Raw genomic sequence first — 24,871 nt, 5'->3', positions numbered from 1 at the left:
TACACCCTTTGGGGTGCATATCTGCCACACAACGATAGTCGTCATCTGCCTTGCTTGCGTTTCCTTTCTCGAAAATGCCGCGCCCGCTACTTTCCTGTCGCGAATGTTATGTCATGCTGATAACGCGCAAGCCGTTCGTTACTGTGAAGTACCGGGCTCGCAGCGTTAAAGAAAGGAAATACGGACAAGACAGATGACGATTATTCTTGTGTGGCAAAAGGGTGTAATTTTGCTTAAGAGTGTATAGTTGGTAGGGATTTTTCATGTCCGCGTGTGCGGTATTCACACAAAAATGTGAACCCATCCCGGATACAGCGCAAAGTAATGAGCAGCGCACAGTGTGCTGCTTCTCAAAGAGGCATCACATGACGTCATCAGGTCACATCATCGCTTGACAAAAACGTCATCGCGTGACGTCATGCTTGACGTGATGGCGTCATCTGATTACGTCATCGAGCGATATCGTCACGTGACGATGCCTTTCTCGTGTATCCGAAGCAATCACGTCTGCAGCTTGTGCGTAAGTCGTACTTACTTTACAAATTATCTGACGCAATTTACGTCGAGAAATTCAATTAGTTCAATAAAGCACGGGCACTTGGCGGAGGCCCTAGGAAAATGAATACTGAATGTACGCAGCACTTCCGCACACGTGCATGCGCGCGTAACCTACGTGTGCACACAATGTTTGTGTCCTTGATACGTGAGCGCTTTGCCCGTTGCATCTTTCGCGCAGCGTGCGCTGCAACCGTAATCGACATTATCGCAAACACTGTTCAAAAAACCGTACCTCCAACTATAGCGGCCGCGGCCACTCAGACAGACCTCAAACGGCAGCTGGAAAAGGAGTTTGTCTTTGAGTTTCCGCGTAACAGAATTATGTTTTCTCGTATTTTCGAATTACAATTCGAAGAGCTCTATCATGTTTGCAGCTTGTGTGTAAGTCGTACTCTACGAATTATCTGACGCAATTTACTTTGAAAAATTGAATTATTTCAATAAGCCACTTGCGCTTGGCGGATGGCCTAGAGGAATGATTATGTATGCTGCACTTCCACACACATGCATGCGCGCGTGACGTGCGTCGCTTGTGGTGGTGGTGCTTGTCTAACATCGTCTAACGTCGGTCGTGCTTGTCTAACGTCGGCAATAGCTTCGTTGTACATCCACTTTCACGGGGTGGATTGGAGGCAGATTTTTATTTTTTTTAGCCTCTCCTGTTTCCTTCCGCCGCACTAGTGCCGCTCGAACAGCATCGCGTTGCTCAGGCACCGCTCCATGTCAGGAGCCTGCTGCAGTGAAGTGCACTTTGTACATGGCGTTCACAGATGTGCGAGACGCACCTCGCTTCGATGACAACGCTTGTCGGGAGAGGCATACTTGTGCGCATGCACGACGCTACAAGTGCAATGCAGCGCTGGGTCTTACGATTCGCGGCCATAGGAGCTCATCTGTTCTTGTGTAGTGGCAGCTTTAGGATGCAGTCAACCGTAAAGGTATCCAACAACAGCAATGAAGACGACGATGACGACGCGTTCGATATATTGCAAGCAAGGAAGGAGGGGGAATGGGAGAGGTCCCACACCGTTCCGCCTGTCAGATATATTAAACTAAGCCTCGATTTCGCAATAACAAAAACAAAGTATGCCAAGAATGCGAGGACGGAATGAGCCCCGGCTCCGCTTTTATTGTCTTTTTCACTGCTCATTTTGCCCAGCTCTTCCATTCAGCGTTGGAATACATGAATGACTGAAGGTAGCAGCCTGGAGACGGGGGCGCATCTATGATCAAAGATCAACCATGAAGGTTGTACAGACGCCTGACCCAACATTAGAATTTAAAGAATGTCTTTTCACGTTAGAACATAATAATAATAATAATAATAATAATAATATTTGGGGTTTTACGTGCCAAAACCACTTTCTGATTATGAGGCACGCCGTAGTGGAGGACTCCGGAAATTTCGACCACCTGGGGTTCTTTAACGTGCACCTAAATCTAAGCACACGGGTGTTTTCGCATTTCGCCCCCATCGAAATGCGGCCGCCGTGCACGTTAGAACAGTCGAATTATGAATGAACATGCAGCTAAAAGAGTCTCAATTTTGCGCACAAGGCGAAGCATCGATTGCGATAGCAAATTAGCGGGCAGCTAGCTATACGAATCAAGACGGCAAGTTGGGCCAGTTGGTTAGGATTCATTGTGGGGCTAGTAACAGCGCAACGCAAGACACGGACAAAAGGAAGGTAAAAAGCGACAACGGCGCTGACTTTCAACTGATCAGTTGAGATTTATTGATTGATTGATTGACTGATTGATTGAGAAATGATCAGTTGAGAGTCAGCGCCGTGTTGTCGTTTTTTATGCGAAGCATATTACGAGGGCTCAACCCAGCTCCTCAGGCGCGGCGGTGACCATGAAATCACGTGACACCGTGACGTCACGACAGAGGAGAAGTGGCTTTGGCTCAACGCTTGCAAGACGGGCTGGGTGGGAATCGAACCAGGGTCTCCGGAGTGTGGGACGGAGACGCTACCACTGAGCCACGAGTACAACGCTTCAAAGCGGTACAAAAGCGCCTCTAGTGAATGCGGTGTTGCCTTAGAAACGCGCTGTTTCTAAGGCGTGCGTCTCTTGCTCAGGCGCACATTTCGTTGCCGCGCCGAACGCTGCTTTGCTCGACGCTCACCGCGTCCAATGCGGGGCGCGTAGTCGCTGCCCTGTAGCCCATTGTCTTACACCCCTTGGCGGGTCGACGGGAACGCTGTCGCGTTCCACTCTTGAAGGCGAAGAAGTAATGCATGAGTTGTTTCTTCGTCTAGCCGAACCAAATATAGCCAAGCAACAGCAGTTCACCAGGCTAAACAGTGGTTCAACAACTAAAATAAAGGCTAGTATGCTTCGCATCCTGGGCTTAACCTTACCTAAGCCACAGCCATTTTTTTACCTTCCTTTTGTCCATGTCTTGTGTTGCGCTGTTACGAACCTTACAATGAATGGATATAAGAAGTAAGGATAGTAGTTTTATCGGCCGCATAAACATGTAAGCATACGCATACTAATTAAATTAACAAGCACGGTATACCGCGTGCACAAGCAAACATGAACACGTCTAGCTCGATGACCGCGGAAACTCGCTGTCAAAACGTTGCAGTGAGGAAACGCGGCAGCAGCAGCGAGCGAATCGACCTTCATGCAGCCGCTCGCATCAACGCGAACTAAGTCTCGAAAACACAGCGCAGCGCGGACTCTGTACCCATCGCACATGGCTTTCAAGATACAGATACCCGACCGGGCGCCCGCGGCCGTCCGGGCCGCCCGGAGTAGAACGCGCCACCCCACCGTACCCGCTGCGTGCGATGGAAGGCGGTGCGCTTCCTCCCCGCTTTCGTCCGTTGCGTGCGCAAGATTGAGCCACGATCACCCGCTCACCCTCGCACGCTTTCACTCGCACACATAGCATACGGCGCGTAGCGATGGTTTTATCTCCTCTGGACTTTATACGGACTCTCACGGCGATGGCGATCCCGACACTGACGGTAGAAATGCGCCTGGCGTGTCCATGCAATTACTATCGCAATAAAAAATATTAAATAATACAGGAAAGTCGTTCAAAGCACATAAAACGTGGCAGCGATATAGTATTTCGGACACCGCTACCCAATCCAGGGATCCAGAGAAACTGCCCGCTATGCGCGAAAGGTCTGCCTGCTTTGGTCGGCACTTTATAAGAAAGAAACGAGGTCTCTGCAGTCGCACTCCCTAACAAACAGAAAAAAAAGGGCAAGAAAGAAAGGTAAGTGAATGAAAGAAAAAGAAAAAAACACCATTGCAATGTTTTATACAAAAATGGAGAGTGATCATTCGAGCTCATTCCTAGTCACTGAGGGTGAATCACACGCTCTATCGTCTTTCATCGCGATAAACCAACGACGTTATTGTCATGGACGAGGAGGCGGGGGATGACGACATCTGAAACGTTTAGCACCTGAGCCAAGTAAAATCTAGGCACCCGTCTTCCTAGACAAAATGCTGCTGACCTCTTTTCTCTGCTGACGTTCAATTCTATTGTTTTTAGTGTTCTGTGAGAACACATACGGTTTACTTTCCTGTTTTTTTTTTCTTCTTACTCATCAAGCCTTGCACGAACTGCATTCCACAGGCGACAAGGGCTGAACGAAGAGCTGATGCCGGCATCGCAAACTTCATCATGAGGCGTGGGCCACACGGTCTTTTGCTGTCTGTTCTGCATCGTCGCTGTGTCTTTTCTACTTCGTCTTTCTCGACTAAAATTAGACAGACTTTACAATTCGTGTGCCTGGGCCGAATAATTATTGCGATAGCAATTATATGGTCACTCCAGGCGCATTTCTGGCGTCGGCGTCGTGGTGAGGTTCCATATAAAGTCCAAGGGCGATAATATCGTCGCCGCGCGCCGTTTGCTGTATGAGCGAGTGAAAGCGTGCGAGGGGAAGCCGGCGATCAAGGCGTCCTATTCCGGGCGGCCCGGGCGCCCGGCCGGGCCGCTGTACATTGAAAACGATCTGCGACGGGTATAGAGTCCGCGCTCCACTGTGTTTTCGCGAGTCCGCGTTGATGCGATGCGTTGACGTATACGAAAGTCAATTGGCTCGCTGCTGCTGCTGCCACGTTTCCTCGCTGCAGCATTTTGACAGCGAGTTTCAGCGGTCATCGAGCGAGATGTGTTCATGTTTGCTCGTGCACGCGTGACACCATGCTTGTTAATTTAGTCAGTATGTCTACGTTTACAAGTTTATGCGGCTAATAAAACTACTATCCTTACTCAGTATAGATAGCTGTCCACTAATTTGCTATTGCAATCGATGCTTCCCCTTTCGGGCGAAGCTGCCACATTTTTTAACTGAGGCTGAACGGAATGCTACTATTTACACAAAATCCCCTTTATATGTGAAGAGAGTCACTTTATACAGAACTATACAGGAGTACTTATCGAAATCTTGAACTGAGATCTTTGTTCGGACCTACCACGAATTTAGTACGTTGAGGGCTCTTTGAGCCAATGGGTGTCATTCGGTTAGCAGCATAGACAGACGTCAAGTGAAGCCGCTGTTGCGGCGGTGGTGCTTTTATTAGTTTGGTTGTCATTTTGTCGTTTATTTAGTTACTTATTTATTTATTTTTATTTTGTTTTGTAATATAGAGAAATGAGGTAGCCTAAGTGCTCTACCTCAATTTCTCCCCAGCAACTCATGTATAACCGAACAGAACAGACTCAATGCTTATAACGAACTTCAAATAGTTTTGGGTCTTTCTTTTTGGCGATTTACGGCGGACGGTATGGCACGGTCTCCTTAAAAGTGACGGTGACATTGCATAAAGCAGTGATACATAAGGTTTGACGAAAAGTTATCTACTAAGGGATAATCATTGTACAGAATAGCGGACGCCAACCAAAAAAATAAAGGTTTAAAGGAAACAAACGACGTTTCGACACCTGTACAGAAGCCTTGTTGACAATCTACTGCATTCCTTACGGGAGTCGAAACGTCGTGTGTTTCTATTAAACTTTTATTCCATTGAGCGGCGTCCGCTATTAGTATGCGCCATGAATAGAGCAACCATGCGCGGAACACCAGACCGATGCGTGTCCTTAAATGGCGAACCGAGGGGCAAAACCTGAGTCGTTATGGCAACAATTTTCGCGAACAATTTTACGCACCCCCATAAGCTGTCATCGCACTTACTGGTGGCATGTGAGCATTAGATCAGTGGCGATGGAACAGCGGCCTCCGGCAGCACACCCGTCTCGTGACTGGACGAGAGCGGCAGACGACGCTGACTTCAACCGTGGGGGTCCTCCGCTGTGTACTGTGTCGTTCCTCAGCGCTGCTAAGAAGCATTTATACGCAGAGGCTCTGCTTGCGGTGTCTGAACGTGCTAACAAGTGCTTACTCCTTGTACATCCTCACTGCCACTTGTAGCAGCCTGTATGACCGCTTGTGGTGAACTGGACGATGAACGCTTGATTGCGTGCTTGTCTGTGTATACTGCAACTTTATCTCCTCCTTCCTCGGTGAAGGGTAGCCAACCGGGCTCAGCCTGATTAACCTCCCTGCCGTTCACTCATCACTTATCTCTTCCTCTCTCTCCCACTGCCACTGCCGTCCTTTGGCAATGGTCTAAGGACATAGGAAGCCGCGTGGCCGTATGGGGTCGATTCTTTTAATAAATCGCCATCGAACGGACGAAAAAAGTTTGCTCTTATAGAAGCGCGCGTGGAGCTTCCACCGCGAACTAACCAACCTGAGAATGCGGCTGGAAGCAACGCAGCGAGGTTTTCAGACAATTTTCAGCACGGTAGACGTACTGCTTGGCATATATAGCGCATTTAGGTCAACAAAGTATTATATTACAAGAGTCCTTTGAAACGCTTTTCATAAGCATCGTCAGCAGAAGCATCGATGCAGCAGCCTCATCAGCCGCACAAGTAGGCCAAGGCAGCTGTCCGCCGTCTCAGATGTCAGCCATTAAAATGTCGGCAGTGACCTACCCGAATTCCTCACTTGTTTTATATTTAGAACACTGGTTACGGTTATTAACCATCTTCTTATTTTGCAGTGTGCGCTACATAACCCTAGATTCACCAGCTTGTAGCACGAACCCGGCTTGTATCTTTACAATGGATGGTCGTTAGTAAAAAAGTATGGCGGAAATGATGTAGCGACTCCATTCTAGTTGCATTCCCTTGCGCGTTTCGTTAGTGTCTTGAGTGGCGCCCTGCCTGTCCGTTATCATTAGAATCGCTCAGTGATGAGTTTCTAATGTGAATATAAAATAAAATCAGGCAAGGAATATTGTTATACCGACTCCTAAATCAAGAGCTTTCACCTCACGATCTTTTCATGAGCCTTGATATCAGATATCCATATCTATGGTCGATTTTTTGTTCTTTTTCCTTTCTGCGCTAATCTTTGACCTTCTCGTTGCAGGCGCCTAATTTGCGGGCTACGGTGCCTCTGTAGCGCTGCGTTGCTGCAGACGGCGGCTTGGAAAATGGTAACGAGAGCTGGCTTCTAACCGGTAACTTTCAGAGCTCAAGTTTCTCATGTTAGACTGTGGCTTCACGACGACAGTGTGTGTATTCTTTTTTATGAATTATCTGCAGAGAAGGTTACAGTGAGGGTTCCTCAGTCCAACACCGTGACCGTGCTGGAGCACGCTGAATGCAGCTCCTTAGAACCATCGAAATGGCGCAAACACCAGCTGCTCCCATTTTATCGTCCCTATATAGACAGGATTAAGGCAGCAAATATATGAAAAGACGTTGAGAGCTGTTTATGCATGAGGTAGAGGACGGCAGAAGACAAGGTGGGGTGACGAAATTAAAAAATTCGCAGGCGCTAGCTGGAATCGGTTGGCGCAGGACAGAAGTAATTGGAGATCACAGGGAGGCGCCTTCGTCCTGCAGTGGACATAAAAGAGGATGATGATGATGTTGACGACGACGACGATGATGATGATGATGATGATGATTGGTTCGAAACAACAGGCGCGCCGGTAACCTTACAACGGAGATAAGCGAAGATGTATGTGGCGTTTCGGTGGAGCTGGAAGTCAAAGTTACAGGCGCGTGCACGAGCATTATTATTACATCCGTCAAATCTTTTTGGCCCGTATTCCCAAAAAGCTATTACAATAGAATTGTTTAAAAGAGAACATTTTATATGACATATTATAAGCGAAGGCTACCGGCCAACGGCAAAGAACACTTGCTGAACGAAAAGAATCGTGAATACGGCCTTTGAAGCTGTAAGATTTGGACTTGCGAGTATGGCACCTTGAGAAGTGAACGACGCAAGCTCAGACGAAGGATAAACACAGGACACAAGCAGCTAATTGCGGTGTGCGTCCTTTTGTCTTTTATCCCAGCATTGCTCAAGAGAGAATAGCTGTCAGAGAACATTTCCAGCTGTAAAGCATTTCCAGCTGTAAGAGGGGCCTCAGCAAAGCATTGGCTTGAACAGGGATCGGAGGTAGAATTTCTGTTCGCAAATACTGTTCGTCTTTGACCGGTTGTCTATTTCAATGGCAAGCTAGCTACCAAGGTTGGCCAACGTCAATTCTCATAAACCCCTCTAGCGTGCGGGCTGCTTGTAAAGAAAGGTCTAGGTGAGCGTACGTTTTGCGTACGCAGACACATGAACGTAGCGTTTTTTCTTTTCTTTTTTTTTGTAGCGCCTTCCACACATCGCTCGTGCACCTCTGCAGGCGTATGGTCCTGATACGACTGCAATACCGAGTTGGAGTTGCCTGCCGAGGAGTGACCGGGAGCCAGCGGCATGGACGGCTTCGCCAACGGCACGTGGTCATCGCCCGAGGATCTGTGCGATGACGCGGAGCAGAAGGCCAACCTGAGCGCGCTGTGCTCGCTGCTGCGCAACCTGTCTCTCGAGGCGCGACCGCTGCTGCGGCAGCCGCGTGACCTGCTCGTCATCCTGCTCTACGGCCTCGTCGTCCTCGTGTCCGTGTTTGGCAACGCGCTCGTGTGCCACGTGGTGTTCTACTCGCGCAAGATGCGCACCAAAACAAATGTACTCATCGCCAACCTCGCCGTGTCAGATCTGCTCATGACCACGCTGACAATCCCGCTGAGCGCGTCACGGTTCCTGCTCGACAACTGGCCATTCGGCGAGGCGCTATGCTACCTCGCGCCATTTCTGCAAGTGACATTCGTGTACGTATCGACGCTTAGTATGGCGTGGATTGCGTGCGACCGCTACAGCGTCATCGTTTACCCGCTGCGCCTGAGGCGCCTTTGCCCGAGCCACCGGGCCATCGCGTGCATCTGGACGCTGGCTGGCGCCCTGTCGTTGCCGCACGCCGTTTTCAACCGGGTCGTGTCACTGTTCACTTACCGGCCGCTGGTGCGCTGCCAGGTGCAGTATCCGCCACCGCCAGCAGAGTTCCGCAAGTGGCTTACGCTGGCCACCTTCATCACGCAGTACGTGTTGCCACTCACGCTCACCGCCCTCATGTACAGCCGCGTGAGCTACGCGCTGTGGTCGCGCAAAGCGCTCGGCGCGACCACGCGCGAGCAGCAGGCCTGGCACACGCGCTCCAAGCGCAAGTCGCTTAAGATGCTCGTGCTGGTAGTCTTGTGCTTCGCCGTCTGCTGGCTGCCGCTGAACGTGTATCACCTCGTGGCCCACTTCCGTGCCGATGACGGGCCCGACCGGCATAACTCGAGCCTCTTCATCTTCTTCCACTGGCTGGCCATGAGCAGCGTCTGCTACAATCCGTTCATCTACTGCTGGCTTAACAACAAGTTCCGCCAGGGTGCGCTGGCCTGCCTCACTTGCCTGCTGCACTGCACGCACCGCAGGCGGCTACACCAGTCGCTCATGAAGCCAGCCTCCCTGGCCAGCCGAGGTCAATCGGCCAAGCGCAGCTCGACCCTGCGAAGCACATCCGTGGGCTCCTCCAACAAGACCACTTCGGTTTGACCGAGCGTACTAGCGGGCCCCGTCTCGAATGCTGTGTTGGGGAGGCAGTATTGTTGTCAAAATACGGTATATAGCGAGCAGTCAGCGAAATCAGGTCGCATCTGAGCAGACGCAGCAAACCGGCAGCGATTCTTACGTGATTGAAAAGTGTTCTTATTGTGCCGGAGAAAAGTATATTAAACATGTACATGTTTGGAAGCGATATTTTGAGTATTCTTTTTTGTTTGCGATTGGAAATAATGTTTGCAGAAGAGAATGAATGTACAGAGGCACGGGTAGTGAGAAGTCGATCCAACAACTTCGTCATGGTAATGTCAGCTTTATTGAGTGAACCGGCGAGCAAGGATGCTGAAGATGACCAAACCATGGTGCACACGTTTGATGTGGTATCAATATTAGTTCATGTAAATTAAAAACCCTAAATAGCAACGACGATGACCTATGATGTACCCGCTTCACTGCTTTGCACATAGAAGGGGGTAGTTACCTACATTAAAGTACGAACGCTGTATGAAGGTAAGAGAGAGTAACGCTCATGGCAAAAATTATAGCGCCGCCTGCGCTTGCAACTAGTCTCACAGTCCCATCTTCAAACGACTCACAGGCGCTCGTGCTTCACCCGGGTGACTATTATACGATAGTACTATGACATCCTATCATTCCAGAACGCATCCGCATGAATTTATCCTACATCATATGCGTCTGTGAATTTTTCTTATCTTATGATGCACTGCTCCTGTCTCTCGCTGCTGTCAACGAGCGTACTGGAATGTCTGCTATGATAGAAAAATTAAGCGCAACGTCCCTGAACGGGAACTGTCCAATATACAGGGTCCAAAAGGACTTCTTCTTGGGCAAGTTGGTGCTTAGATTTCCTAGGTATACTTTGTGGCGCAAAATACATTTCTGGAAAAGGGACAGAAGAAAGGGAGACAGTGAAGCGCCAAACTACTAACTGTTCAATGACAGCCTGAACAAACGTATAGAAGAAAATACAACTTCCGCTCATGCGCAGGGAGCCAAGGTGTGACAGAACAACGTGGTCATGATAACATACTTTGTATGAAGCACATTTCTGCGGAATATAATACGATAGATGTTCAGGCTGTCATTAAACAGTTGGTAGTTTGGCGCTTCACTGTCTCCCTTTCTTCTGTCCCTTTTCCAGAAATGTATTTTGCGCCACAAAGTATACCTAGAAAACAATATACAGAGTGTTTCAGTGAACAATTTCAAAAATTTTTGAAGGTTGCCTGAGGCAGATAGCTCAATTCTAGTTGGTGAGCCGGTCTACTCGAAGCGGCGGACACTACTTGCACAAAAAAAATGAAATGCGAAATCGACTAATTAGCAAGAATTCACTAATTAACTTTTAGCTAATTACCTTATGACCTATATTGCAATTTACAAATTCTAACAGTGGACTTCGCAAGGCGGATCCTTTTGGAACGAATTCTCAGGACGACACCAGTTTCGAGATATAAATTCCCGAACTTTGCGAAGAAATGCATTGGCGTTCCAGTTACTTGTGTGCTTCAGTGCTTGAAACGACGTTTTGTTAACAAATTAACTGGAACGCCAATGCATTTCTCTGCAAAGTTTGGAAATTTACCTCTCGAAACTGGCATCATCTTGAAAATTTGTTCCCCGTGGATCCGCCTTGCGAACTCCATGGCTAGAATTTGTAAATGGCAATATGGACCATAATATGTAATTCGTTGAAAACATAATTAGTGATTTTTTTTTAATTTGTGGATTTTAGGTCTGAATTTTTTGTGCAACTATTGTCCGCCGCTTCGAGTAGACCAGCTCATGAACTAGAATTGTGAAATCTGCCACAGGCAACCTTTACATATTTTTCAAAGTGTTCGCGGAAACACGCTGTATATATATATGCGTAGCATTATTCGGCGGTCGGCGTGGTCATTAGGGCCATTGCGTTCACTTTCCTTTTTCGCCACCACGTGGCGTATCGACATTAAATAATTCGAAATTCCTTCCATCATGTATAAGTAAAGCATACACAATAAAAAAGGCACGCCCCGAGTCCGACGCTTCACCTCGGTACTCGGAAATGTTTCAACGTTATCTTGAAGATGCCAGCTGGTTGCTCGGGTGGCACTGCATCCACGATTTCTCTTGACAACTGGCCAGAGAGCTCGTCAGTATTCCGAATAATATGTCTGGCCGTAATTACTGATCCCACGAAGCTTCCGGTGAATTTTTTTTTCTTAAGTCCTTTGCTTTTTTTTTATTTGTGCACTATCTCTCTCCCTCCCTTCTCATTTTTGGTGATCGAGCCAGATCGGCATCGAATTTATCGACGATTGATTCCACCCTGCCGCGAAAGAAACAAATGTCATGCTGGCTGTTCGCGGCCAGCGAACATTGCCCAGCGATTGAAACGCGATACTAGGAACTAGGAGCGCATGGCTGCCGCACCCCAGGGGTGAATCTCCGCATCGCGGCCATTGGCTATCTTTAAGCAGACTATAGTGAACTAGTTCACTATAAAGCAGACGCTCTTTCGATGCTAGCGCCAAGGTCCCCTTCAGTTACGTCCCTAGCACGAGGGCGATACTATGGCAAAATGGCGGCGCACACGATTGTGTACGTTGCCATGGCAACAGGAACAGCAGCTGCGCGGCGCCTCCTCACCCTAGCGCTTTGTGTTTTTTCTTTGTTTATATTATGACGACCCGCTCCGCTTGCTCTCCACTCTTCCCCATGCCCCGCGCCCCTTCACTTTTTCTTTTTGCCTGTACGAGCCACGTATATTTATTTTTTTTTATCGCGCGCACGCGGTACCCCAGGTAATGTTTGCGAACTGGCGCGTGGGGCGCCGTGGGTTCTTTAAGCGTTAGCACGCACGCAGTCTTGTCCACACTTTGAGTATGCCAGCATATGCCAGAATATATATTATTTCTTTCTTTATTGATTTATTTAAGACATTGCACAGGTTGTCTTAGGGGACACGGCTAAAGGCAAACATTCGCGCCTGACTGCAGAAAAATTCCACTTCCAACACAACAGATCTTTGGCCTCGTTTTATGGACTCCCCTTTCCGAAAAAAAAAAAATATTTTCGCATAACTTGGTATGATACACAGTGGCGTAGCTAGGTTGTCTGGCACGCGGGGCCCATAGGTCTTCTGTCACCCCCCCCCCCGGGTGTAGCCGGCGGAAAGAGGGGTGTCTTCAGAAGTATATGACAACCCCCCCCCCCTCCACAGGCCCTTTGCACCCGGGGCCCACGGCCCCCCGGCCCTCCCTATTGCTACGCCACTGGTGATACATGCTCAGAAAATGAACAAAAATGAAAAATGAATGACATGTACATGACTACTGAACACAAGAGTTCACAGACAGTGAAATAAGAACAAAAATAAATTAAATAAAACTTAAGAAAAAGCTAAGGCCGTTTCATGTACACACACATAAAATATTTTTATATGATGCCCTAAAGACCAAAGTGTAGAAGAGCTTCTGATATGCGCACTGAGAGCTTCTGATATACTCACTGAGATATTGCACAAAACTGGACGACATGTATGACATAGTCATGACAACTAAAGAAAGGGAAAATTCACTGGTAATGGCAAAAACAATGACACGCAAAATACATAAAAAACTAGATGAAAATGCTGATTGTTTTATTGACAGCCATACCAACAAAAAAATACAAAAAAACAAGAACTTACTTATAAACCTGCACAAAGGTATATGAAATGCGTGACATGTTCATTACTACTGAACAAAATGAAAAATACATGGCAGAACAAAAATAACATTGTACTATAAACGGAAATACACATTATCACATTATTTTCCACTTGGCCACATTTTGAGTAACGGTGGCAAGGGGGAGCAGGAGGTAGTCAGCTTTTGCAGCAGCACATAGAAAACATTCGCAGAAAGGCCTATTCTTCAATCAAAGACCAGGTGAAATAGGCCAACAGCACGACTTGTCTTTCACCACGAATGCAATGCTTAGCAGTAAAATTACAGAACAGTACGCATTTGGGCTGGTTGGTTCATGATTATGAGCAGTAAAACAGCGCTAAACAACAGGACAAGGAGAGGGACACAGACAGTCAGCATATATATACTCCGCCGCTATATTAAAGTACAGAATCAACAGAATTCCGCATGCGCAGTGGCGAAAAATGCAATTAATGCGATAAGAAGGCAATCTCCTTGGGGAAGGAGAGAAATAGAGGGAAGGCTTACACATGCTTCGCCGCTAATATGAATGTGGAAAGCTTCAGAAATAAGACGTGCAAGGTCATAGTGGTATTTTGAGATAGGTCGCATCTTTAAAAGACGGCTTGCAGCCGCATTCATTGCAATGTATCGATAACTGACTATCTCTAGCTCGTTTTTGAACTTTGAATGTTGGCACATGCAGTCATTGATGCACCACCCCGTTTGACCGAAATAAAAACACTTGCATGAAAGAGGAAACTTATAAACCACACAGTCACAACAGTCACCAACAAACCTCTGTCTGTACTGCTTTTTACAACTTTTTTTGTTGTTCTTGGTCACCCGATTGACTTGATGGCACAGGCTATACGTAACTTATATTTCTGGCAGTGAACAGCAACCTAACGCCTGCCCTGCTGACAACCTTTTTGAGATTACCACTTATCCCATCACCCGCCGTGGTTGCTCAGTGGCTATGGTGTTAGGCTGCTGAGCACGAGGTCGCGGGATCGAATCCCGGCCACGGCGGCCGCATTTCGATGGGGGCGAAATGCGAAAACACCCGTGTACTTAGATTTAGGTGCACGTTAAAGAACCCCAGGTGGTCGAAATTTCCGGAGTCCCCCACCACGGCGTGCCTCCTAATCAGAAAGTGGTTTTGGCACGTAAAACCCCATAATTTAATTTTTAACCACTTATCACATCACTTAAGGCACCAAGTCACTACTGGGCACTCCTTTGTGTAAGAAACACGAACTGCAAAAATATCTGCATATAGGAAACTTGCAATGATCATGCTTTCCAGAAAAAAAAAAAAGCATATCATGCGTGCACGTGAAGGTTGTTCGCGTGGTTTTCCATCGGTAATTACTGAGATAATACATAAACACACCAACAGTAATTTTTCAGCTGTTACGTTTGTACAACGGTGACACACAGAAAAAGTACTGTGGGCGGAATGGAAAGCTGGGCGAGTTAGTGAAGTTGCAGACAGACTTGGCACAGACCAGGCGACAATGAGGAGGAACATCTATTTGTCAGCTTTCTTACCGGTAGGCCCAAAGACGTACAGTCTTCTCAAGTCGTTGACCGCGCCGGAATTGCTGTCAGCTAAAGGTTTCGGATTTTTAAAGATACTTCTTGGTGACTATTTGTCACCGAAGCCGTCGGTAATTAGCGAACGGGCAAAATTTCACAGAAGAGCGCAACTTGAGAATGAATCAATTTCGGAATATGTTGCGCAGTTGCGGAAATTGGCACAGCCTTGCGAATTTGAATCCGCCCTCCATCAGTCATTGCGGGACCGTTTGGTCTGCGGTCTGTGCTGATAAGACATACAGCACGTGTTATTCACGGAGGATAACAAGCTAACCTTCTAGAAAGCCGTAGAACAAGCGCTAGCCATGAAAGCGGCGAAAAAGAGCGTGGCAGAAACGCACGCTTCGGAATCGAGCGTATCAGACGTTCACAAAATCGGAGCGGTTGGGGAAACTGATGTGACGCAGGGAAATTGCTACCTGGGTCTGCGAAGCATGCAAGCAGACTGTGCCCGCACGTTGCGGCAATCTGTTTCAAATGTGATAAGAAAGGGCACATTCAAAGAGTGTGCATGCTAACAAGCAGAGAACGACGAAAGGAGCGCGTCGAAACGCGATGGTGTTGAGTGCCGTTCAAGCTTCTGTTAGCGTGAAGGAAATTGTTTCGCCTGGTCTGGAGCCGATAAAAATTTCAATGCACGTACAAGACGTACCCTTTGAAATGGAGCTGTATACTGGAGCTACTGTGTTTGTAATGTCTTTGGATCAGTTTCGTCAAATGTTTCCCTCAATCAAGGTCATGCCAACGACGCTGAAGCTGCGGACGTTCGATGGAGCCATCATCAACCTGTCGGAGTTACGTTGCCATGCAGTACGGAGAGCGAGGGCCCAGCTGCCTTTTTACATCACAAGAGAAAAGGGACCCCCTCTGCTAGGTCGACAATGGTTGCAAGCCATCCGACGCGACTGGAGCCGTATGTTCCAGCTAAATGCTATTCCCAGGTGGGACGATTCTGCATGTTCCGGACTGCGCGCTCTTCTATAGACATGTAGCAGAGTTTGTTTCAGGACGAACTGGGGACAATTACAGAAGAGCGAAATTGTCCCTGAAAGAAGGTAGCGTGCCAAAATTTATGAAGGCAAGAAGTGTGCACGTTTCCATTGCAACCGGCAGACTAGGCTGAGCTTAAGTTGGAAGACATGGGAGTCATTTTACCACTCGTAACAAGTGACTACGCCACGCCGGTTTTGCCAGTAGTAAAGAAGGACGGCGGCATAAGACTATGCGGCGATTATAAGACCACCCTAAACCCTTGTCTTGAAACTGATCGGTATCCACTTCCGAGAATCGACGAGTTGTTCACAGCACTCGCAGGGGGCCAAGAATTTTCTAAAATTGACCTAAATCGAGTCTATCGGCAGGTATAGTAATGTGCATAGTCGTCAAGACGGTACTTAACACTAAATACTCAAAGAACTTTTTTCCATAAACAGGCTGCCGTTCGGGGTTTCTCTGGTACCTTCCTTTTTTCAAAGAACTATGCACACAATGGGGGGGGTTGAAAGACATGAAAGGCGTCAGCTGCTATTTGGATGACATTCTCATCACCGGCAAGACGTCAGACGAGCATTTGGCAAACCTCGAAGCGGTTGACTGAGCGCGGGGTTCGAGTAAAGAAAGAACTGTTCATTTTTCCAAACGGAATTACAGTATCTTGGTCATGTTATCAGTGCAGCAGGTGTCGGCACAATGCCAGACAAGATAGAAGCACTGATGAAAGCTTCCGCACCCACAGACAAGCAGCACTACAATGGTTTCTGGGCATTGTAAATTACTACTGGAAGCTTGTTCCTTGATTGTCTACTCTGGCGAGTCCACTTTACAAACTGCTGCGTCGCGACCAGCCATGGCTCTGGGATGAATCATGTCAAGGGGCGTTCGAGGAAATCAAGAATGTGTTGGCGTCATCCTTGATCCTGGCGCATTATGACCCAGATAAACCTTTGCAAGTGACATGTGACGCTTCCCAGTACGGTGTGGGCACAGTACTTTCTCATGTACCTGAAGATGGAAGCTCTCTGCCTGTGTTTTATGCATCGCACACATTAACTGACGCCGAAAAAAGTACAGTCAGCTAGAAAAAGAAGCGCTGGCCATTATCTTTGCCATGAAAAAGTTTCATTTCTACATCTGTGGAAGATGTTTCACGTTTATTACTGATCACAAGCCATTGCAAACGATTCTGGGGCAAAATACAGGCATTCCACCAATTGCAGCAGCACGCTTACAGCGATGGGCTGTCACGTTGTCCGCTTACAAGTACTCACTCGTGTACAAAGTCCAGTGATAACGCAGAAGCAGGTATTATTTCAAGGTTTCCGCTCCAGGGTCCTGAAGACAGCACGTCCGAAGGCGAGGAATCATTTTAAGCTCTGCGTCTGGACTCTATGCCTGTGTCCGCCAAACAGATTGTGCTCGCTACAGCACGTGGTCCAGTGCTCAGTAAAGTCCTCCAGCTTACAAGCATAGGCTGACCATTGCACTTGCGAGATAAACGTTTGCAGATCAGCGTGCATCAAGGGTGCCTCATGTATGGCCTGAGGGTTGTTATTCCGTCCTCTTAGGGAATCCGTGCTCGACGAACTGCACCTAGGTCATCCCGACGTTGTGCGGAGCAAGGAGCTGGCTCGCAGCTACGTGTGGTGGCCGTCAATTGATGCAGACTTAGAGACAAAGGTACGAAGTTGCCAAGCCTGCCAGGAACAATAGAATGATCCATTTAAGGCACCTCTGCATCCCTGGGCATGGCTGACCGCACCGTGGAGGCGAATTCACTTGGACTTCGCGGGACCTTTCCGAGGAGCTGTTTTTAGTGGATGTAGATGCTCACTCAAAGTGGCCGGAAGTGTTCGTTATGGGAAGCACAACGTCTGAGCGCACTGTTGCCTGCTTGCGCGAACTTTTCTGCAGATTCGGAGTGCCGGAGATGGTGGTGTCTGACAATGGACCACAACTGGTGTCTGAAGAGTTCAAGGCGTTTATGCGGGACGTTGGGGCCAGATATGTCGTGAGTGCCCCTTATCACCCAAGCACAAATGGTCTGGCGGAGCGTTTCGTGCAAACGTTGAAGTCTGCTCTACACAAGTCATCTCCTGGCGAGTCTCTCGAAGAAACACTTCACAAGTTCTTATTGCCGTACCGAAATACGCCTCACCCTACGACTGGAGAAGCTCCAGCTAATCTGTTGATGGGTAGAAGATTGCGCACCAGGCTGGATGCAATTAAGCCTACAGTGGAGGGGAAGGTGATGCACAGTTAATTCACCCAAATGCAGCAGCGGAAGAGCAACGGAGACCGTTTTTATGTTAATGAGTGTTCTAGTTCGCAGTTACAGAGGCTCAATGAAGTGGGTTCGTGGAACCATTCTGAAGACTGGACCAGTCTCTTACAAAGTCATGGTAACCACACCCTGAGGCAAGTTCATCTGGCGTCGACATCTCGACCAGCTGCTGGCTGGCGCAGGCTCTAAGGGCATCCGACTCAGACTTCACGGAGGGGTTCCTGGCCTTCTCTCAAAGCCAGACTGGTCACCAGCCGTCAGAACAGCCGGTGCCGTGGAGTCTGTCCCTCCAGCTCCCGCTGCTCTATCAGCTCCACAAAGACGCTACCCGTCAAGGCAACGCCGTCCACCCGAGCGATACTAAGCCCGTTCTTTAACTATTGTATAAGGATACAAGTGCACCCTTTAAAATAAAAGGGAGGAATGTTCTGTTATCATCGCCGCTAGAGCGGTAGCGGCGGCGCGACTATCGCGACAGCTTGTTATATTAAGCCAGTCATGTGGCCACCGAGCTGCATTCCACTACGAGCCGTCATGGAATAAACCACGTTTGGTTTTACTTACTCCTCCTTCCTTCGTCTGCTGCCCACCCCTCCCCCGAATACCCTACAAGCAGTGCGGCCAGCAACAAGTGCTCTGATTGTGATACCGATGCCTACATCTGTCTATACCACGTCCCAAGTTCACGTTTACAAACGTGCACGCTTATTCTAATTCCTTCCAACGACAGCGCAAGCTCTTCCATCATGCTTCAAAACCACGATTTCCATTTATTGTACAGAGTCTCACCCCACTTTCTACTTTCTACTAATTTCATATGACACTGCACACTCCAAGCTAGTAAAAAGAGGAGTCACAAAGACTTGTCTAAAAGAACCTCTAAATAAATCTTGCAACCACAAAGTAGAAAGCAGTTTCAATAACCAAGTTTCAAGGCTACGCCTAGCCGGTTTCCCTTCACTCTTGATCTCTAGCGTCTGCGATAAGCTTCTTCAAAAGATCGAACAGGCAAGAGGCGGCACTAACACAAAAAGGCCATTTGATAGGAAGAGATTACATGTGATTCCTTATTGGCACAGGGTGTCCCAAAACCTCAAGAAGCTGGCGCAAAGGCACAGTGTTAATCTTCTCTTCAGTGCACCGTGTAAGTTGGCCAAGATATGCCCCATGTTGACAAAGACCAAACCCGAACCATGCTCTAAGAAACATGCAGCGCAGTACATGGCTTGCAAAAGTAATGTCGTGTATGAGATACCTCTAAGTTGCCAACAGGTTTATATCAGTCAAACCGGACGGTGTTTTAATGAAAGGGCTCGTGAGCACAATTGGGCCGTAAATAACTATGTGGGGGGCCATCTGGCAGAACACTGTAAACGTCACGATTGCCGTCCGTATCTTCGTGACACCAGGTTTCTGGCACCGTCTAGAGATACACTAGAGCGGGAGATATTACAAGCTTTCTACCTTGCAAAGGCCGAGGGCACGTGCATTAGCTGCCCTTCAGTGACGCTTATCGAAAAAGAGATAGCTTCTCTAATGAGATAGGCAGGTCGTGATGTCACGATCGGCCATTCTAGGTTGTATTTATTTAAAATCCTGTCTCTTAAAAAAAACATTTTGTTGGAAGTAGCGCCTTGTCAGTCGTACATGTTCCTCTTTTAGTCCACGTCTTCGTAGCGCTCTTTTCTTCAACTCTTCAAACATCTTACTAACACCATCTAGAAGCCCACAGGCTGTTCTAACCGCTGGCATACTAAGAAAGACAGCTAGTAGCACCAACTCTGGCACTTCAGACATTGTTTACCTTTCACCAACCTGCTGTCACCTAATATGTCAGCACCAGCTTTCTGTAGCTGTGTTACCACTGATTTTACAAGAGGTGAATGTCCGTAAATACCATTTCAGTCTGACAACCAGAACCTTTCACCGACTGCAATTGACAACCCAACCATATCTGGTGCCTTTATTATGCCATAGAATAACTGCAGCATCTCACTGTGCTTCTGCATCAAGCTTGTACTATCCAGCAAGTAGTGATGGCAATTTTATGCTATAAGAAACTACATTGACGCTACACAGTCCATGCACATGTGCACGAATACTTTGCTGAAGAACTCTGCACGTACCTCTACTTTATTTTCACTAAAATTTCGCATCAACACTGCATTTGTTTCCCCCCCTTATTCAAATAAACACACTTGGCGCCATTATCTGTGTCGTACATGAAGACTTTCAACAGGCAGCGAAAACAGCACATGCACCTACAAGCTTCTCCGATGGTGAGGTATGTGTTAGACAGTGATAATTTCTTTTATGTGTGAATTGGACAAAGCCAGCATGCTTAGTAAATATTGAACAATGCAAACCGAAATGAGAACTAAAGTAATAGCTCTGGTTTGAATTTCATTTTGTCATGCCCTGAAGGAAGGACAATATTGGTAACATGCAGGTGTATGCTGATAAAGCATTTCGTTAAGATTACCAATCAATATTGGCCTTGCCACGAAGGTCGCGGCAAGTTGGCGCAGGTGACAGTGATGGCTTGCTTACCTCCCGGTATGACGGGTATACAAAGATTTGCACAAGTATCGATGCACAACTTTCTAGAGGTTCCCAAAAGACTTGTAGCCTAGACACATACATACTGAACACCACTGCGTTGCGAATAACAGCACAAGAAAGCTTCGAGCCTCAGCTACTTCAACTTTGAAAGTCAAACAGGAAGCCGCACGACACCGTTTCTGCAGGAAGCAGGTGATGTTTCACGCAGAAAACCGAAAAAAACAACTTTTTGCCTTAGTTTGCAGCCAGTATTTCAACACGCCGCCACTGCAAAAGCGTCCATCACTGGCGATAAAAAAACGTCCATCACAGATAAAATAAGCTGATGATGTTGAAAACTTTCTTATGCGCAGCCATAAAAGGTAATGGCAAAATATATAGTTTTAGCCTTAGAGGATTTATCAGTAACTGTTTTTCTACAGTCTTTTCACTAAATATTTTGTTTTAGCTCTCTTTAGCACCAGAGAAATACTTCAGGCTATGCGTGCTGTGTTAGTAAACATTAAAGTGTGGTTTTGTGAATTATTTCAATGTAATGTTGATTTTATCTTAACACCGAAATAACAGATGTGTATTGGTACTAAACACACATGCACATGTGTTACAGCCAGCCACAGGCATCCAGGTATAGGTGGCTTCAGAGTGTCTAGTTTGTGCAAAACAAGCCGTGGGGATACTGTATTTGGCAGCTGTGAAACAAGACACAGAAGGTGCTTCTTGCCATGTAACCACGCATACATGTTCATTAATTTTGCTTCGGTTATGTGGCAGAAAGTACGTCGGCCAGACCGGTCTATGTTTGAATGTTCGACTTTGGGAGAGCTTAAATAATGTGCACAATGTCGCAGCCGGCCATCCAAGCTCTCATTGCAGGAACTGCGGTTGCGAGTTGTCGGTTCAACAGTGCAATATCATACATAGGGGTGGTGCACAAACAAGAGGTTAAGGTAAGCAGCAGAAATTACAAGATTTGGTAACATGCGTCACACCTTACATTGAGCTGTCAGAGAGCTGTTTTTGAGCCATACGCAGAGGTGGGTTTTCCCAGTGTGGCAAAAAATAAAATACATCGGAGGATCAGATGGCATGAAAGAACCATACGTTTCAGAGCTTCTTGCTTTTCGTTTGATTTCTTTTGCTGTACATGTGTCTTGAGGCAGGTAGCCTACTACACCTGCACAGGGTGCAAAATTTCATGTATGTACCATTTGTTTCACATAAGTGGAACCAAATCTTAGAAACAGAATAGTAGGTTCTCCCCAGAAATTTTTGAGGGGTGGACATCTTGCGACCAAAGGGACATATCACCTAAGCCCTTTCTTGTTTTTTCCCCAATACAAGCATACTGCCATATGGAGTAGTAAATTTACGAATATTGCACTTTGGATGCATTATTGAATTTCATGCCGAATCAGTGACTTTACCGCAATCACCAAACTTCCCCATTAGAAGAAAGCACAGCTCGCCGCTCTTAAAATGTGCATTAAACATGCTCCCATGAAACATGCGCCCGTGACTCAATCTGCATCAGGTAACGCTTTCTGTGTCCGCATGGCAGCAGCATTGAAACACAACACTAGTTTTTTTCATATTTCATTTTCTGCTTTCGCCAATGCTGCGACTTGGTAGACGGAGTGAGGGTTTTAATGGGAGTGGGGGGACATTATTTTGCACAGGTCATTCCAGCGGTTAAGGCCCAAAAGCACTAAGTTCACCCAAATAGACTAAGTAATGATTTGACTTGGCTTCGAACACTAAAGCTTATCTTTAGATAGGTGGCAGTAAAGTGATGAACATGACTATAGAGCTCTGGGTGAAGTTTGAATCGTTAAAGGGACACTAAAGCAAAACAATAAATCAGTGTAGACTAATGAATCATTGTTTGAGAATGCTGCAGGCAGTCATTTCAAAAGAATAGTTTGATTATTTGATGAGAAAATGCAGGTCCAAGTATCAGTATTTGAATTTCGTGCCGAAACTCCAGCGCCGGGACGTCAGCGCGATGTCAGGGATTCCAAAGTATGTTTTAGCATTTGGGCTGCGTTGACTGAATAAAGGTTCCCGAAACTTGAAATGTTTAATATTTGGTTTTTTTAGAACACAATGTAGTCAACCTGTACCACTATATATAAATAGTAGGCCCTAGGAAATGCCATCAAAATCCATGACATCACAGCCCCCAGGTGTGGGAACTTAAGTTGGCGTTGCCACCTGTATTTCGTTCTTGCAATTTTTCTGTCATACCAAACGACTTATCGTTGCAAGAGTGGTGTTTTTGGTGTTGTAGGACGGTAATTTACTGATGCAGAAAAAATTATTTTTCACTTTAGCGTCCCTTTAAATGTGATGTCATCAAATGTGAGAGCTTATGGCGAAGTATCAAGTGTGGCTGTTCTGGAGTGGAGGTCAAAAGTGAAGCAGGTCGTTGCCATCTAAATAGCTAAAGGCAAGAAGCCCGAATCACCATAGAAGTCGTTGCAGAGCAGAGTATGTTTGTCGTGTTTATTGGTTGTGTGGTGTTGCAACAGTGTTTGATTGTGGCATGCTTTCCGAGGGCAGTGCAAGACCTCAGTAGGTCATAGATGCACCAGTTGCATAAAAAAAAGCAGAGTAACATTTCACTTGTGACATAACCTCGCATTGTCTGCTCAGGACTGTCATATGTCGCACGTATGCTTTCTCCAGTTGGCAAAGGTTGGGAAGGTGCTCATAAGATACCCGTATATCAATATTAAGTTTACAGTTATGTACTGTAACTGCTCCTTGGCATGTCACTCGTGCGGTTTTTATGTAGTGCATTCATAGGCTACATGTTACCGAGAGGATGGGATTTCGCTGCTAGCTTGCAGCGGTCTCAGGTTGTGCTCGAGGACATGTGCTGTGTGCTTGTACGACATACCCTCCTGGTTCGGACTGTGTATGTTCCGTGCAGCGACTGTGCTTTAATGGGGAAAACCAGCAAGACAAATGCGTTCGTAGAACACGTGCGGACTGGACGAGCACTGGATTTACAAGGGAACAGTTGCAAGTTCAGTGCTCGTTATGACCACTTCTGCATACACGTTTTTGTTTCGTAGGTTTCTTTTTCAATAATTTCCACCAACTAGCCCATTAAGAAGTTCTGTTGTAAAAGGTGGGCTTGAACACAAAGAGTGTGGGCCCTTTTACAGGAATATTAGAGAATTTTGTGTTTCTGGGAGCACTGCGTTACTAAGAATTCTGAACGAGCAATTTTCAAAGAAAACGCGTGAACACTGCTTTTAAGATATGAATATTTAAAAATTCATGAACGCAGAACCTGAGCTACCAACTTAGCTTGTATAGTGAAGCATTATGCATTGCAAAAGTTCAGGTGTCAATTGGAAATTGTTTCTGCTGTTCCTATGTGTACCATTTCCGACTGATGTTTTCGGTTGTGTGTGTGTTACAAGAAGTTGTAGATGGGTTTGATGTGTGGCATCAATTTTTCTAAGCACATACGATATATAGAAGAACGTACATAGTGAAGTTTTTGATGCAAGCACTGTCTTCAGAACATCACTAGACTACTAACACTGCCCCCCTTCAGTATGACTATAATGTTGTTCAGGATGTTAAACACATAGCTTGCAGTGCATGGTGAAAACAAGCTGGATAATGCGTACTATAATAGATAATGAATACTGCATTCGCGCATTTATAATGCTACCACAAATAATGCCAGGGGGACTTTGTTTCTCAGAAAGAAAAAACTGCTTACTCTGGAAGTTACTATACCAGCAGAAATTATTACTGTACAAACGGGAAACAACGCAAGAAAGCCGATGCCCCCAAGGCTTCATTCATTGTTACATTGAATTGCCATAAGAAAATAAAGGGAAAGGGCAAGTGCTGACATTTATGCCCATCGGCAAGAACGCCATCGTCATCCATAACATCCGGCCACCAAGGTTAATTGACAAACATCACTTCATAAATGCCCGTGACACAACTGAACACACCAAAACCTTGGGCGGAGTGCATGGTGACATGGCGTGCGACTCCTAGACCGTTCACTTGATATGCTGCACAGCAGTACCTATCGCATCTTTCACATCAATTAATGGGTAAACAGTGATGAATGTTCATTATGCATTCACATCACACAAGCTTAATTTGTATGGAGAGACCACAATTTAACCAAGCGAGGAACACCGAGTGGCAACATCACAATCGCTACGAGTTGCAACGCACCCCTCGTTCGAGCTGGTGGCGCAGACTTG

At 46.7% G+C, this 24,871-nt stretch overlaps 1 protein-coding gene across 9 annotated transcripts in view; it reads left to right on the top strand.

The window, feature by feature from the left end:
• The window catches only part of LOC135900756 (G-protein coupled receptor 83-like), a 171,088-nt gene extending 161,401 nt beyond the window's left edge, over positions 1-9,687 (top strand). For 3 of the 9 annotated variants that reach the window (XM_070531159.1, XM_065430320.1, XM_070531160.1), the window contains exon 2: positions 8,218-9,687. In XM_070531159.1, the coding sequence (XP_070387260.1) occupies positions 8,322-9,485 (1,164 nt within the window). In that variant the 5' untranslated portion in view covers positions 8,218-8,321 and the 3' untranslated portion in view covers positions 9,486-9,687. Of the gene's footprint in view, positions 1-6,971; positions 7,117-8,217 lie in introns of all 9 variants that reach the window. The other 6 variants (XM_070531156.1, XM_065430311.1, XM_070531158.1 and 3 more) reach the window with 5 other exon arrangements.
• The last annotated feature ends 15,184 nt before the right edge of the window (positions 9,688-24,871 follow it).

This window comes from Dermacentor albipictus, chromosome 1 (assembly GCF_038994185.2).
Source record: "Dermacentor albipictus isolate Rhodes 1998 colony chromosome 1, USDA_Dalb.pri_finalv2, whole genome shotgun sequence".
Classification (NCBI taxonomy): Eukaryota; Metazoa; Arthropoda; class Arachnida; order Ixodida; family Ixodidae; genus Dermacentor; species Dermacentor albipictus.
Note: the sequence above shows the minus strand (reverse complement) of the source record. Positions and strands in the feature narration are given on the sequence as shown.